The sequence below is a fragment of the Carassius gibelio genome, chromosome A19 (genome assembly GCF_023724105.1).
Source record: "Carassius gibelio isolate Cgi1373 ecotype wild population from Czech Republic chromosome A19, carGib1.2-hapl.c, whole genome shotgun sequence".
Lineage (NCBI taxonomy): Eukaryota > Metazoa > Chordata > Actinopteri > Cypriniformes > Cyprinidae > Carassius > Carassius gibelio.
Genome location: NC_068389.1, coordinates 8,635,718 through 8,653,456, shown reverse-complemented (window position 1 = coordinate 8,653,456; position 17,739 = coordinate 8,635,718). Strand labels below are relative to the sequence as shown.

Sequence of the window (17,739 nt, the reverse complement as noted above, 5' to 3'; positions counted from 1 at the left end):
AATTATTGCAATTGCAATCCTTGTGTTCTGGTTCTCCTGTCTTTGTTCGTGGTCTTGTTATTCTGCCTGTTTTCTGTATTACTCTGTTTGCCTCGTTGGTTTGGTCATTGCCTTTGGGTAACGTTTGTGGATTACTCCTTTAATAACTACAGCATTTGGATCCTCTACCTTCGTGTCACCATGAAGTTTATAACAGCTGTTTTTTTTCTCTCTATGAAACACAAAAGAAGATAACAAAACTGTGCTTTGATTTAACTAAAACGAGTGAACTAATCAATGCAACATGGACAAAATTTAACTAAAATTAAAGGTGCACTAAGCGATTATTGCCAAACGATATTGATATATGAAAGAACCAAAACAAACACAACCCTTCCCCAACAGGACCTCGCCCCTATTTTGATAACTCCGCCCCTCACATACTGTACTTACACAACCCTGGCAGCAACGATGATGGAATCTGCTATGCCTGCCAGAATTTGAGTGAAGAAGCTAAATCAACTTAACTCACCTATCAAGAAGAAACAAAGCCACCCTGGCTTCTAAATCTAGGCCTTGCCGCTCCTTAAGTTCTCTCCACTGCTGGAAGTTGCTCTAATATTAACGTGAGTACTACCACTCGCCTGATCGTAACCCTTCTTTTTAATGTTTTGTTCCTCCGAATTGTTCCTCTTATTTTATCTGCCATCTTGCTATCGATAGTCGATCAGCTAGTATCTGTCTACACTAACTGAGCGCTCTCTTCTCCCCATCATTACTAGACAAGCCCCTTATTGCTAATTGGCTGAATGTGTTGTTTGTGACTTGGTCTAACACAGGTCAAAAGCATTTTTCGGTAACACTTTAGAATAAGGTTCCATTAGTTAATGTTAGTTAACTACTTTCGTTAACATGAACTAAGCAAGAACAATCCTTCTACAGCATTTATAAGTCTTAGTTCATGTTAATTTCAACATTTACTAATGCATTATTTAAATCAAAAGTTGTGCTTGTTAACATTAGTTAATGCACTTTGAGTTACCATGAACTAACAATGAATAACTGTATTTTCATTAACTAACATTAACGAAGATGAATAAATACAGTAATAAATGTATTATTCATTGTTTGTTCATGTTAATTAATACATTAACTAACATTAACTAATGGAACCTTATTCTAAAGTGTTACCCATTTTTCAAAAACCGCTTAGTGCACCTTTAATAGAAATAATTAGTACAACATCGGCATGATTTAACTAAAAGTAAGGGTACTAATTAGTCCAACGTGGCCACAACTAAACTATAACTAGTTAGTGCAACATGGCCACGACTGAACTAAAATTAAGGAACAAATTAGTAAAATGTGGCGATGATTTATCTAAAACAAGAGAACTCATTAGTGAAAAATAGCCAACTTTTTAAGAAGAAAATGTCAGACTAAATGCCATTTCAAAACAAAATATCTTTATCTTAATTATGGCTTATTACCGTACCGTATCATACCGTATTACTGTTTGAGACTTGCAGTTTTGCAATGAAATGGAAGGTGACCGTTTTTGAGTGTAACAGAGTATCAAAAAAGAAAAAACCTGGGTCAGGGACTTGGTTCTATGCATTGGTCATTGATTGGAATTTGAGATGTGGGCGTTTTGCTCAAAAGTGGACTCAAGATGAATGCAAGCTTGCGAGAGCAGAGTTTAAAGAGACTAAATGATCTGATAAGTCCTGTATACAGTATGTCCAGAGAGCAGTCTGAGGGTTTCACTGGAAGGTCCAATTATGACTTATTGATTTAACATTACAAGGTCAAAATAAAATAAACAGAAACATACATGCATGAACTGATAACAGCAGCATATGGTATATGCACATATTGCTCCATCTAAAACCCTCAAGCTTGCTGTTTAACCCCGACTCTCACCCTGTTTTCAGGAGTTCGCCTGGCCTACTGCAGAAGGCCCACGAGGAAGTATCTCTCCTCTCAGAACTGCTTTTACCCCAGTGATATTTATTTTTCACAGCCATGTGGCCGTGCACATGTTTGACTGTGAGTGTGAATAAATGTGCATGTGTTTGGAAATGTGGAAGCAAATAATGTGTGCTTGCATGTGTTATGCAGTGTTGTTTTCTACTTTCTACTTCTCGTGTAATAGGATTGCTGGTGTGGTATTCTTGCTATTGTTTGTATTCGTTGTCCAAGTTTGTTGAAGTACACTACCATTTAAAAAGTTTGGGGTCAGAGTTTTTTTTTTTTTTTACATTTTTATCAAGATAATTCATACAAAAACATTTACCAACCTCAAACTTTTGAACAGTGTATATGAATGTATATGATTCAGTATCATATTATATACCTACAGTAAGTGGCATTGTATTACCATCTGATGCTATCATTGTACCTCCAGTACTTTTCCACATCATTTCCTGTCCTTGTCTCCTCCAACGTCTATGAAAATGGCAAAAAGGGCAAAGCAGAATGTGTCTAATTATTTTTTTGAGACCTTTCTTTCTGAAGTAGCGGTCTGAAACGTTTTGTTCATGTCATGCTGTTAGGATAATGACCCAGGTGCAGGTTTACCTGCATGCTATGTGAGTCATCGGTATGTGTTTGACTTGAATCACGTATGAAGGACTGTTCGCTGAGTGCTTTAACCACTGAGTCAGTCAATTAATGTAATTTCTTTCTTTATGTCGAGCCTTGTACTGATTTCTCCTTTCATTTTCCTTTCAGGTACTCAGTTGAGGGTTTTCTTGATAAGAACAAGGACCCACTTTTCCAGGATTTCAAGCGACTGATGTACAACAGGTAGTTGTTTAGAGACTTCAATGTTTCTTTCATTGAAATAATCAATGTAATAATTTTGATCACCCTCTTTTCTAATCCTTTCATGTAGTTCTGACCCTGTCCTCAAAGAAATGTGGCCTGATGGGAAAATGAGTATTACAGAGGTGACCAAGCGGCCTCTAACTGCAGCTACACTCTTCAAAAACTCTATTATTGCTCTAGTGGACAAACTGGCCTGTAAGGTGAGAAATGATTGCTTCAAATGTCATGCAGTGACCCCAAAAAACATTCGGACACTTAAGCCACACTTAAATATGTATAAATGTCATTGCATTAAATAAAATGTCAAACCAGATGGCATCTGCACATAAATGCTGCTGGAACTTTTCTTCAAAATAATTTCACTTTCTGAGCCATTATTACAACAACTTTAAGCCTCTAGTGTCAGGGTATTTTTAATGGAGTCCAGAAATGTGTGTCTTTCTTTTGAATAAATGCCACTTGGCTTGATAAATGTTATATAATGGTGTGTGTGGTTTTTAAGCACACGTTAAGTGTAGAAAAAAATGGGATCACTATTTAGATTCCACTTAACCCCTTCATTCATCTTATTTTGTCATTTATTTTTCATGCACTTCCTTTATCTTATTATTTCGGTTAATTTATACAAAAAATCTAAGTCAGTTGAGCCAATTTAAAATTTCATGAATTGGTGTAGATAGGGACCATTGTGGTACATGATGTCTGCAAGAGCATATGTGTAGAATTAAGCATGAATTTAATCTGTGCTTCATCTACCCAACTACCCCTTTAATATTGTTCACTGTGAAAAGATTAAATAGGTGTCTCTCAGAATAGCTCAAATAATCTCTTATGTAGACGTGTTGAAAAATGTAATCTCTCTAATGGAGACTGTCTGTATTTGATAAAGCAGTTAACAGTAAAGAAACGCCTGCTAAATCCTGTTTTAGTTTGGAGTCATGGGTGGCTCTCCTCTCCTCTCCTCTCCTCTCCTCTCCTCTCCTCTCCTCTCCTCTCCTCTCCTCTCCTCTCCTCTCCTCTCCTCTCCTCTCCTCTCCTCTCCTCTCCTCTCCTCTCCTCTCCAAGAATCTGTGACATTTGGTGCTGTTATTTTGGGATGTGTGTGTGTAGTAAAGTGGGGCTGCATCAGAGCCAGCTTCTGCTTTTTTATGTCACAGTAAAGGACTGGCTGCCCTCCTTCTGGTCCTGTGGGGACACCTGTACCTCATCTGACCGCTCACCCCATCCATCCGATTTCACATGATCGCTACACTGTTAAAAAAAAAAAAAGTTAAGATTGTGTGCAGCCATTACCTCAAAAACCTTATACCTGATATGAACATCAAAATTACTTTTGCAATGTAGACAGCTTGATTTAGTCATTTAACAAGTTCATTTAGATGTTATCACACAAAATTAATTTTAGGTTACCTATTGTCTGTAAAAATATCACTGAATCATTTGAAAAAAAAAAATTGATGGGTTGATAGATAGATAGACAGAAACAATGGATGGTGGACAGATAGACTGATAGAAAGATGGAGCAGTAGTAGGTAGTGCAGTCTTGATGAAGTGAGCTTTACACTTCCAGGAAAGGTCGGGGAGAAAATATCCCTGTCATTCTTTGCAAATTGTGTAGCTTTTTCATAACAATACTTTCTATTATTCTAATAGTTGGTCCTGTGTTATTATTAGTACAATTAAGCATATAATTTCATGTTGCCTTTGTTAAATCTTTGTCATTGGCTAATAAACTAACTTTTATGTCAGCTGCAGTTCAATAGTGTAACCTTTAAGGTTATATTTTTATTTAGCAATTTCTGCAAATGATGTGAGATTACATTTTTCATATAGGAGCCATATTATGTGCGGTGTATTAAGCCAAATGAAGTGAAGTCTTCCCTGCTGTTTGATGACGGACGCTGTCAGCACCAAGTGGCGTACCTGGGACTGCTGGAGAATGTGCGTGTGCGTCGAGCTGGCTTTGCCTACAGACAGCCTTATGCACGCTTTCTGCAGAGGTGAGAAGTCACACATGCTACTTGACAGAAAATTCACCAGTTAAAATAAGTGGTCCTCAATATTTAGAGGCCCTCGTAATATTCCTGTTGTTATGGCAAAACTGGTGTCAACTTTTCATTTTACAGCGCGTTATTATAATAATATAATAAAATAAAATAATTGCTATAAATTCTTAAATTCCCTAATTCCCCTAATTTAATATGTATATACAAATCAACATTAAAAAAAGAAAAATGCCAAAATCACAACAAATTTATTGAAATACGAACAAAAACTATAATAGTATCTCAATGATTCTAAAATTACATTGATTCCTACCTGATAAATATTTTAGATCTTGACATAACTAGAAATATGTATATTAATTCTAAAAGTTTCCATTATTTCTTAATATTAAATAATTTTCCATGACTCCAAATCTGGAAATCACACTTTTGAAGTTCCCTCATTTATCCAGGTTTTCCAAGAATGAGGGAACCATGGTTTTTAGAGGCAATGACAGGTTTTTAGCATATTTTGTCTTATTTTAAATGATTTTAAGCCATTTTGCATCTCCTTGGAATTTTACTGGTGCTTCCAACTGGGTCCCGGGCCCTGGTTAAGAACCATTGGTTTAGATGCATTGGGTTAGTGTTGATTTAGTGCTGATAATTTGTGAACCAAAAAAGAAAAAAAGAAAATAGTACTTTTATAAAGATTCACTAAACAGCAGCATCACATAGCATGTGCTATTTCATAAAAATAAAATGCATCTAATTAACTAGGCACCAGTAAAAGTGCTAAATGCACTAGCCACAAGTAAATTCTGACTGCTACCTTCATGTTTGAGCCCACTTAACCTCATACATTTGATCTTGAAGAAAGCAAGTAAATTCTGATTCCTTCCTTCATGTTCAGGTACAAGATGACGTGTGAATACACCTGGCCTAATCACCTGATGAGCTCTGACCAGGAGGCTGTGGAGGCCATTGTGAACCAACATGGCTTTGAGGATGATGTAGCGTATGGCCAAACCAAGCTATTTGTGAGAACCCCTCGCACGCTCTTCACCCTGGAGCAAGAGAGAGCCGCTCTCATCCCCATACTAGTGCTGTTCTTACAGAAGGTGACAGACACCATCTTTTCACTTTTCCCTCTCTATCTGTTTCCTGCGGCACTTTAGATCTCTCAACATTGTTATCCCTGAAACTCTACTAGTGCTGCTTCCTTTTCCTGTTTCATGGCAATGTTTTCTTGCTCTCTGTGCCTATCTCACTTAATCATTCTTGACTTCTTTCATTGTTTTTATGTGTTCAGAGGTGACATGACAGTGGATTGGGATCATAAAACATAGACAGCAGCTCCCCCTGCACCTCCACTTCAGTCGATCTTAATAGCCTCATACATTTGATATTGCAGAGAGCATAAATCTATATTTACTTCCTCATCTACATGTTTTATTGTTTATGGGAACCCATTCCTATTCAAAGCTGATATAAACATACCTGTATATATGTAAAGCAATATTTATTTGCACTTATGAACATTATAAACCAATATTTATTTGTATGTTTTGTACATGTTGATCCCAATCTGCTTTGAATGATTATAGTGGGCTCATACATGAAGATATTGATGTAAATATAGTTCTGCTCATTATTTCTAGGTTTTTGATTATGAGTGGTTTATTATTCTTGTTGCATTCAGTATTCATCTTCAGAGTTGCCCTGATTTAACTTCTGTCCCACTTAATGCTGCCTGACTTAAACTAAAGTATAGCTTAGTCAAAACTCATAGCAGATGAGATGACCCAGCAGGTGCCTTGTTTCTGTCCACCTGTCCATCTCACAGACACACTCACTCATTTATTCATTGAATTATTTTATCATTCACTAACCCACTCGTTCATTCACTGAATCATTTGATCACTCACTCTTTTATTTACTGAATCATTCGATCATTCGCTTGCTCACTCATTCACTCAATTATTCACTGATACATTGGATCCTTCTCTTTGGCACTCACTTAATTATTCAGTAACTCAACCATTATTCATTGAATCATCTGATGATTCACTCACGTGTTTATTCACTAAATCAGTAGGTCACTCACTCACTTATTGAGTGAATATTTTAATATGAACACTGGGGCCCCCCAAGGATGTGTGCTGAGCCCCTCCTCTTCACTCTGCTGACCCCTGCCCTGACTGCACACCATCACACAACTCCAACCTCTTCATTTAAGTTTGCAGATAACACAACTGTAGTGGGTCTCATTAGCAACAGAGATGAGACAAACAACAGAAGTGAGGTGAGCCACCTGTCCAGATGGTGCAATGACAACAATCTTTCTCTGAATGTGGAGAAGACGATGGAGTTTGTTGTTGACTTCGAGAGAGTGCACACTCAACATATTCTTCTGACCATCAATGGTGCGACTGTGGAGAGGGTGAGCAGCAAGTTCCTGGGTGTGCACATCACAGAGGACTTCTCCTGGGCTGACAACACCACAGCACTGGCCAAGAAAGCACAGCAGCGTCTCTACTTCCTCTGCAACCTGAGAAAAAACTGAGCCCCGGCTGCCATCATGTGCACCTTTCAAAGAAACACCTGCCAGAAGACTCTTCAATGTATAGTGAGAGCAGCTGAGAAGATCGTTGGTGCCTCTCTCCCCTTCCTCCAGGACATTTATGGAACCCGTCTCACCCGCAAAGCCCTCTGCATTGCAGGTGATCCCACCCACCCATCACACAGCTTCTTCAGTCTGCTGCAATAAGGGAGGAGACTCCGGAGTCTCCAGGGGCCGGTTGCACAAGCTAGACGTTAAAAAGTTGGCTGTAAGCCCTATGCTGAACATTGCAACGTCCAGCTTTACAATAAATATTTACACCTGTTGCACCAACTGTTGTTCACGCCATAATGGTTACAACTTACTAATATAGAACTGAATTGCTGGAGACATAATGTGAAGCCAGCGCGCCATGATTTCATTGAGTAAACATTTCCTAACAAATCCGCGTTTTTATATCTGAAGTCTCCTTGCACATTCCCATGACAGATTTCCTGAAGGTTAAGTAAAATATAATAAACGAAATGCAACGCTTCTCTCTAGAGTTATTTTTCAAAGCTTAGGTTACAATAAAGTGTATGTGCAATTAATGTCTTTCCTGCGTTAAATGTGACTTTACGTGAAGTTCTGTTTTACTGGCATTTTTTGTGGCTGAAAAAACACATTTATAGTTTGTATTTTGTGAAAATATTTAAAAGCAAAATGTGATTGCTGATTTTTATATTATAAAATGTAACAAAGCACAAAACGTATTGTGACTATTGAATGGCAGGTACGCTCCAAATAATGAATGGAATTTAATTCGTTAAGTATTTACAAGCATTTACACTGTCCTTCCAAGCAAATGTCAAACGGGTCTGTTTCTTTTAATAATCGTAAGATTTAGTCTCAGATGGTGTAACAGGTATAAATTCTACACACGACTAAAGTACATTTTACGTCCAGCCTAGTCTTATGGCCGGATGTACGTCCAGCTGGTGCAACCCGCCCCAGGACAGGACCAACAGACTGAAGGACAGCTTCATCCATAAGGCTGTCAGGTAGCTGAACTCCCTCCCAACTTTGCCCCCACTCCCTTCTTTTGCCCCAGGCACCACTGAACACTGAACTCAAACCCTTCCCCAGCTCCCACATCCCCAGGTCCGTTCACTCCCCCCTCCCACTAACAAACTGTGACCTGCACCAGACTCTTTGTGCAGTATTGGTCTTCTCACTACCTCATTCAACTACCTCTTTAGTCCGTTTAAAAAAGAACTACTCTCTGGGCTTTTTGTCACTTTAAATCAGTCTGAACAAGCTCTTTACAATCATTTTATCTGCATTGTTTGTTTACTTCACTGGTTTGCACTATATCTGCCATGCGCCTTGTGCTGATTTATTTAACTTTATTATTTATTTTTTTTATACATTATTTGTTTAGTTGTATTTAATATTTAATCTGTATCTATCTGTATTTTTTATGCTCGACTGTTAGTGTTATCTGTATGCACCAAGGGTCTGAGATTAACGCAATTTCAATTCTCTGTATGTACTGTATGTGCTGTAGATGTAGAAGAATTGACAAAAAAGCAGACTTGACTTGAAAAGGAACATAATTTGTGAATAATTTGGTTGCTCACACAATATTATTTATGAGAAATTGTAAATTTGTGTATTTTAAATTAACAGAAATATTTTAGAATAAATGGAAAAGAATGGGCATATAGATAAATAATACTGTTCTTTACACATACTGTTACACATACTGTTGAAGTTTGGAGTCAGTAAGTGTATATATATATATATATATATATATATATAAATAAAAATTAATTACACAGGAAAGACAATAAATTGATCAAACTGGACAATAAAATCAATGATGCTAAAAATTCAGGAAGAACAAATTACATTTTATCATATAGTATTTTATAATTTAATTACATTTAATTAATAAAAAAAAACATTTTAAAATAATTTTTACATTTTGTAAATACTTCACAACATTACTGTTTTACTGACTTTTGAGCATTAGTGTATGAACATGCAAAGATTTCTTAGAATTTGGTCAAAATTATATTATTATTTAAGGTACTTTAATGCCCATGATGCCTGGACAGTTTACATTTTGCAACAGAATATGTTTCACCAGCCACATCACAGGGACAGTGCTTAGTGACTTCAGTGGCTTTCCCTCACATTCATTCAACCTGTATTTGTGTTTTTCTGCAGGTTTGGAGAGGAGCATTAGCACGTATGCGATGCAGGAAATTAAGGGCAATCTATACCATAATGGCATATTATAAATGCTATAAGGTGAAGGCTCACTTCTGGGAAGTGGAGAGACGTTTCACCAACGTTCGAAACATGGCCGACTATGGGAAGAGTGTGGAGTGGCCGACACCACCTGCAGCCCTGGTGCAGTTCCACAGAATCACACAACACCTCTACCGCCGGTATTACCATGATTTCATCTTCATGATATTATCATGTCTTTTTCTTAATCATTTGGCCCTCCTCTCATGCTCTCACTGTCTTTCTCTTAGATGGTGGGCCCGACAGCTAATTAAAAACATCCCTCCATCTGACATGGCGGAGGTGAGAGCAAAAGTAGCTGCTCTGTCAGCTCTGAGCGGGGAGAGAGTGGACTGGGGCTACAGCCGTGCCTGGGAGAGAGACTACTTGGCCAATGTGAGTTTTTCAGGTTACTCATTTAGAAATTCCCCTTTGTATGCACTTTGTATTTTTATTTTATTTGTTTTCTAAAAGAACAATTCACCCAAAAACTAAAATAGTTGATATACCATCATGTCAAACCATATGAGTTTCTTTTTTTTTCTTTCTTTTTTTTTGCGGAACACAGAAGATGTTTTTAAGGATGTTCACGCTGCTGTTCTCCATATAACAAGCTTTCAAGCTCCAAGAATGATGACCTCTGTAAATTTTTCATGTTCGAAAATAAAATGTATACTCGGATTGACTAATTTGCTGCTAAACTCCTCATATGGACGTCTGCATGTATAATTCAGAATGTTTAGCGTCCATGGTATAAAAATAAGAGAGTTGAGAGCGAGAGCGTGAGCGTGTGACGCAGCCTCCATGTTGTCAGATCCAGCTATTATAAGAGTTTTTGGACTTCTTTTTCAACTAAATTTAAGACTTTAGAAAGTTAATAAAGTAGGAAGTTGCAGTTTAGGGTCAGCGATAACTTTATCTTATCTAATTTCCAAAATATTTGGAATAATTTCGGTTTATTTATTTATAGGTTTTTGTTTATTTTAATAGCAACATCTGGCAACATTGCATTGCCGGCATTAGTTTGGCAGTTATCCAAAAAGACAGCAGCTATTTACACTAAGTGCAAATATCTATATATTCTATTTATATTATGTTAAAATAGCAGGATTTTCTGCTATTTATACTATTTACTGCAAACAGTGGCAATTATCTGCATCTCATGCAATAATAATTTATCGAGTCTAATTTAATGGATGCCACCTTTTTGGGACAAAAAAGCCCTCCCTACTTTTTGCTTAAATACTTAATTTTCATTGAATATAAATGCTTTTCTAATCTGATTTGAAATTTGAAAATGGAGAATAAATTTTGCCTAAAGGCGGATTCAAACCCTTGTCGATCACGTCCAAAATATATACAACACAGGTTTTATCATCTGCACCAGTGGAGCTGACTGTAATATAATGCCTTTTAATGCCATTTAGTGGGCAATATGTGTGGTTGCATGAAAAAAAAAAAAATATCCACCCCATAAATTTAACAAACTATGATGCAATAAATAGGGTATGATTTAAAAATGAGCATTCAAAAACATCTACTTTTCTGTCTCTTTTCAAGTGTTGGTGTATATAATTAGTTGTATTTATAGGGGTTATTATAGCACAATTCTATAATAAGGGGGTTATTATAGAAACCCCCTGGACCTCACTAGTTTTCAAAGCCTGGCTACGGCCGTGGATGGCGCAGGTCAACAGATTGCATCTACTTCTTGTTGTTGTATAATCAAACATTAGCCTACTTTGGCCCTCACAGACCCCACCTGTGTGTTTGTTTCCAGCCTTATGCTTTTAAATGCATTACACAAATCAGTATTCAACTGGTGCAGTCACACGTTGGCACATGTGAAGGTGTTTAGCTGCTGTTTTTTTTGGGGTGAGAGATGTCTCTTGCTATATCTGAGAAGGTAACAGCCATACACAAGACCATCCTCATGCCCTGATTTCACTGCTTTGATCAGATGCTAGTTTTTTTTTTTTACATTTTCCTTTGCTTTTTCAAAGGACAAGCTAAACAAAATCTCTCTTGAACTAAAGTCGAGAGCCCTGTGGCTCCAAATAATTCTCACTCCAGTGCTGTGAAATGAAAAGCGAGTCCATGTGCTCTATACAGTAGTGAAAGAGGAGCTTTCTTTTCTTTCTAATAATCCCGTATAATTTTTTTCCTCAGCAGCATGAGACTTATTGTGCCTTCTGTCTTTCAAGACGCACATATTTAGAGCTCACAAGATGCATGATGAATGCTCCTTCCTGTCGTCACAGTTTATATCGGCTATAATAGATGAGCTTTCAAAGACCTTTGAAGTTTTCAGATCATCTAAATGAATCAAAAGCTTATTTATGACGCGCTGTCGAGAATCTGTTGTTGCAGATAAGGTGTCGTGTCTGTTTGATGCATTAGTGGAGTGGGCTGGTGACGATGATGACTGTGTTTTCAAATCCGTCATGCATTGATTTGAACTGATATCAAGGAAACCATGGAAGCATACGTGTTTGTGTTGCTTGTGACTAAGCTTCTCAGAATCTAGTGTCGTAGATCCAGTAATGTGTCTCTCCACTGCAGGCAAAAGACTCTCCTCTGACGAGCACCAACTTTGTGCGCATCACCAAAGAGCTGAAGAACAAAGACCAGTACAGCCAGATCCTCTTTTCATGCTCTGTCAGGATGGTAGGCTTTTTACTTTTCAATTTCACTGTTAATAAATGACAAAACTATGCATTTGTATCACCAAAGCATTTGCGTGGGATTGTGAAATTAAGAAATCCTGTAAAATAACAATAGCACAAATGGAGTAGACTGTGATAAAGCAAACAGAAAATAAATAAGTAATATTAATAACAAAGTCAAATTACAAGAGTGAGAATGGAGTAAACAAACTATATTAACAAATAAAGTGACAATAGTGTGATTGGAGTATGCAATAGCACAAAATTGAATAAATAATGGAAGAAATATTAGCATCTAAAATGATAAAATAATAGTGCAAATGAAGTAAACAAGCAAGATTAGAAAATAAAATAAAATAGCAATGGTGTGATTGGAGTATACAATAGCACAAATGGAGTAAACAAGAAATATTAGCAACTAAAATTATATAATAATAGTGCAAATGAGGTAAACAGGCAAGATTATCAAATAAAATAAAATAACAATGGTGTGAATGTAGAAAACAAGCAATATTAACAAATAAAATAATAGCATGAATGGAGTAAGCAAACAGTATCGTCAAATAATGTAAAATTACAACAATGTGAATGAAATAAACAAGCATTATTATCAAATAAAATTAAATTACAAGTGTGAATGGTGCAAACAAGCAATATTATCAAATAAAATAAAACAATAATACTGTGAATGAAGTATATTAACAAATAAAGTAGAATTACAACAGTTTGAATATAGTAAACAAGCAATGTTATCAAATCAAATAAAACAGAAATGTGAATGGAATAAAAGAGAAAACAATATAAAATGGAGTATAATTACAAAACTGTCAATAAAGTGAACAAGCATTTTTTATAAAATAAAATAAAATAAAATAACAAATGAGTGAATGGAGTAAACGAAAAATACCAATAAAATAGTACAATACAGTTTGAAAATAGTACAAATAAAGTCAAATAAATTAAGTGTAAATGAAATAATCAAAAAATATTAGCAAATAAAACAAAACACAACAGTTCAAATAGAGTAAACAAGAAATATTAGCAAATAATATAACCTACTGTACTAAAAAAAAGTAAAATAAAAGTATGAGTGGTATAAGTACTATGTTATAAATGTTACAAATAAGCAAATAGGTACTATTAACAAGAAAAATATGACTTAAAAAAATAATAATAAATAAATAAATAATGTAGAGTGAAAAAAAAGTAACATACTTAATATAGGGTAACCGTGACAAAATATAGTCTCTCTCTCTCTCTCTCTCTCTCTCTCTACACACACAAAGACACACACACTCTATTATTCACCAAACTACAAGTCACAGAGTCTCATTCACTTTCTCATTTTCTCACTCGTGAGCACCTCTGAGCGTAGCCAACGTGGAGATCACGAGCATAGCCGAGTGCTCAGTGTTTGACTGCCTTGAGCAAAGCCTGTAACACTCACTCTCTATCATACCACTGCAGCTATAGATGCTGCTACCAGTGCTCCAGTTTATCTTCCCTTCCCAGCCAGACTCAACCCAACTTCACAAGCTAGTTTTAAAGACATGACCCTGCAGTACAGTAGGGGAGCAGCACATAAACGTACCAACAGTGCTGATGCGAAGGTTGCTCATGAATTTCAATTATCCCTGCTGAATATCATTGTTACTTATTAATGCAGTCAAGCTTAGACAGTGGAAGCTAGTTTAGCTCATTTCTGCTTTCTCTCTCTCTCCTGATGTCTTTTTTTCTCCAGCTCAACTGGTTCAACAACACAAAGGACAGAGCTCTACTCATCACAGACAAGCATATCTACAGGCTGGAGCCCAGAAAACACTTTAAAGTGCAAAAACGAATAGCGCTTGATTCAGTAAGTATTTCATGCACTTGAACACCCAGTCACCCAGCGATTTAATGGAAGAACCATTTTTGGGTCCTCATCTTCAAAGAACCTTTCAGAGATTAGTTCCTAAAAGAATAGCTCATATAAAAATGGGAAAATGCTGAAAATGTACTCACCCTCAGACCATCTAGCAGATAGATAGATAGATAGATAGATAGATAGATAGATAGATAGATAGATAGATAGATAGATAGATAGATAGATAGATAGATAGATAGATAGATAGATAGATAGATAGATAGATAGATAGATTAGATATAGATCTGATTTGGAGAAATGTATAATTTCATAACTTGCTCACCAAAGGATCCTCTGGAGTGAATGGGTGCCGTCAGAATGAGAGTGCAAACAGCTGATAAAAACATCACAATAATCCACAAGTAATCCACACGAGTCCAGTTCATCAATTAATGTGTCATGAAGCAGAAAGCTGCATGTTTGTAAGAAACAAATCCGTCATTAAGATATATTTAGCTTCAAACGGTTGCTTCCAGCTAAAATCCTCTATACTGCTTTCTCTAGTAAAACACTTGTGAAATATGCACAAAAGCAAGCACTGTTTACAAGTAACACACTTCTAAACTAATATGTGGGTGGATTTTGATGTGAGAGGACAACAGGAGTTGGACCTTTTCACTGGTGGAAGTGTTGGATATGGACTCGTATTTTGATTAGTTTCTTACGAACACACAGATTTTCACTTCACATGACATTAATTGGTCGACTGGAGTGGTGTGGATTATTGTGATGTGTTTATCAGCTGTTTGGACTCTCATTCTGACGGCACCCATTCACTGCAGAGGATCCGCTTGTGAGCAATTACGTAATGCTACATTTCTCCAAATCTGTTCCCATTAAGAAACAAACTCATCTACATCTTGGATGGCCTGAGGGTGAGTACATTTTTAGCAAATCTTCATTTTTCGGTGAACTATTCCTTTAAAATAACCTTTTTTTCAGTGTAAAGAACACTTTAAAGATCTAAAGAACCCTTTTCCACTATAAAGAACCTTTTGTATAATAGAACGGTTCTATGGATGTTAAAAGTTTGTCGTGGAACATCAGTTTCAGTTATGAACCTTTATTATTCTTAAGAGTGTGAAATGAAGCCTCAAAAACAAAGCAGACATGTCTTGGTATCCGTCATTGTCTGGGTTTTGTTTTTGTTTTATGTAACTGTGCAATGTGGGTCAGTGCATCTGTCTGCTGCAGTCTCGCTGTCTCCTGGCTCTTTTAGATTTGCCATCCGTAGCACGTGTCCCTTGTCTTTAGCTAATGGATTTTTTTCTGTAACTACCAACTGGTCTCTCCATATGACCAGCCATGTCAGATGGTTTAACAGGGTCATTCACAAACTTCTGGCTGCGTCGGAGTGAGTTCAGTGACCAGAACAGTCTGTGTGTGAGGTGTCTGACCTACATTCTGTCTACGTTCTCAGATGCGGGATTTGGACACACACTGCAGCACTACAGTCTGAGCTCCCCTTCACAATCACATACACACACATTAAATCCATATCTGTATGTTTCACACGTCTCTAGCAGAAGCAAGAGCAGACGTCTCAGAGAGAGAGGTAGAGATAAGCGATTGGGCAGAACAAACTGCAGTATAGCTCTGAATCTCGCCAAATATGTACACAAACTCTTCAAATACATAATTGTCATGCTACACCTGTCATTATGATGTTTACAGATTGCAATTTGTATGCCAAGTCAGTTCTCACAAAAATATACATCATATTTCCAAATTCTAAGAAATGCATAATTAATATTTTAAAGAGCATTATTATTGTTTGCATTGTTACATTATTTTAAAGGCAATTAAGCATATGAATGTAATGCATATGGACTTTTCACTTTAAATTTTTCAAATTATTTTTAATCTAATTATTCTCAGTTATTATTCTAATAAATAATGTGATGTATCGATCAAACAGCCACATGCAATTTAGTGTATTGATTTTTTTTTTTTTTTTTTTATGTTTTAAGGCCAGGGTAAATTAAAGGTAGCACAACAAATACTATTAAAATGATTGTAATATAATTTATAATGAAAAAAAAATGTGTACTATAATATATGAACTATTATAGTTATATAAGTATTATAGTCTAATATTTTGAATTAGATTATATTTTAATCTTATTTTTATACTTTAAATTTTCAGTTTATTTTTTAAATAGATTTAGTCATTTATTTTTTATATTAATTAATTTTAATTAATTTAGTAATTAATTTAGTTTTTTAAATGTATATTGTTTTTAATTTTAATTAATTATAAAATAAAGGAAAATGAAAAATCTTCCCATGGCAGCTAGCTGGAATATTTCATTTATTTTATAAAAGTTAACGCATTAGATTAATTTGAAATATTTAACGCGTAAAAAAAAAAAAAAACGCAATTAACGCGGTTGCAGTTTTTTTTATTTCCAGTTGTGGCCTATGTGTGTTCAACGTGCAAAGAAATATGGATAAGACCAAGGAAGGACTTTTAGACGGAAAGTTTCAGTATAAAACTCTGCCGGATTACTCTTCAGTCTGCCACAAGAAACATTACTCTTCATTCAGTCTGCCACAAGAAACAGCAACATTAAAATCATGAACTCAAATGTCATTGTTTAAAAAAAAAAAAAAACAATGACTGTAACAGTGCGTAAATCAGACCTTTCTGTAACGCTAACGTTAATAAGCTTAAACGAAAATAACGAAATAATTGTGTAGCGGAGTATTTTTTGTACACAGTGCTGCGAACTGTCAATCACTGTACGCGCGCATCACTGTCCTCCTCAGCTGCAGCAACTTGCGCTCTCTCTCTTCATCAAGCTTTAAAACAAAAAGGGGACAAAAAGATCATATTGTCTTTGTGCATAGGCTATAGATTAATTAGATAAATGAATATCTAAATTTGTGCCTTGCCGTCTACGGTATTTTTTTAGAACTTAGAAAAAAGATGCTGCAGCCAATGAACAGCCAGCGGGGGCTGCAGGACGACTCAACCTCCGCAGACAGTTTTTAATGTTTATCAGACAATAAATACTCAAATAAATAAATACCTTCTCCGGCCACGTTGAGTTGTTGACACTTAACAGTGGGAAAAGCGACACATGCGCTATTCACTTGTATAACTTAAGGGTGAATGGGTAATGTAGTTTCTGCTCTGGGTGGGATGAATTAGGAAGCTTGCATTGTGAAGGGCGCTCTGAAAATCGGCAGTGCAGGTAAAAGATTAAAACCTCTATTAAAACAGATGTCCAAATGAGCATACCGGTACGGAACAAGCACGTTCTGGGCGCACGGAGAGGTGGCGGTACGCTCAAGAGCTATATTTGGAAGTGGCGGTACTGAGTACCGGTGCGTACCGGCCCACTTAAAGCACTGGCAATGACTATACTTTGGAATTTTTTTGCAGTCCACTTAGAATTCAACATGGAAATCATTTTTGTTTTTTATTGGCATTGATTGTTTTGAAATTCAAATGGTACTTACATGCCTGTGTTTTTATTTCTGTAATAAATATGGCTTTCAAGCCAACAGTTAATTTGCAGGATATTGATGGTT

General features: G+C 36.2%; 1 protein-coding gene across 1 annotated transcript in view; it reads left to right on the top strand.

Annotated features, from left to right (window-relative positions):
- Positions 1 to 17,739, top strand: part of LOC127935268 (unconventional myosin-Ig) — a 63,741-nt gene that overhangs the window by 12,496 nt on the left and 33,506 nt on the right. The window contains exons 13-20 of the mRNA XM_052532972.1: positions 2,713 to 2,787; positions 2,876 to 3,008; positions 4,642 to 4,808; positions 5,707 to 5,914; positions 9,568 to 9,791; positions 9,882 to 10,026; positions 12,193 to 12,297; positions 14,038 to 14,151. Of these exons, the coding sequence (XP_052388932.1) occupies positions 2,713 to 2,787; positions 2,876 to 3,008; positions 4,642 to 4,808; positions 5,707 to 5,914; positions 9,568 to 9,791; positions 9,882 to 10,026; positions 12,193 to 12,297; positions 14,038 to 14,151 (1,171 nt within the window). The remainder of the gene's footprint in view (positions 1 to 2,712; positions 2,788 to 2,875; positions 3,009 to 4,641; positions 4,809 to 5,706; positions 5,915 to 9,567; positions 9,792 to 9,881; positions 10,027 to 12,192; positions 12,298 to 14,037; positions 14,152 to 17,739) is intronic.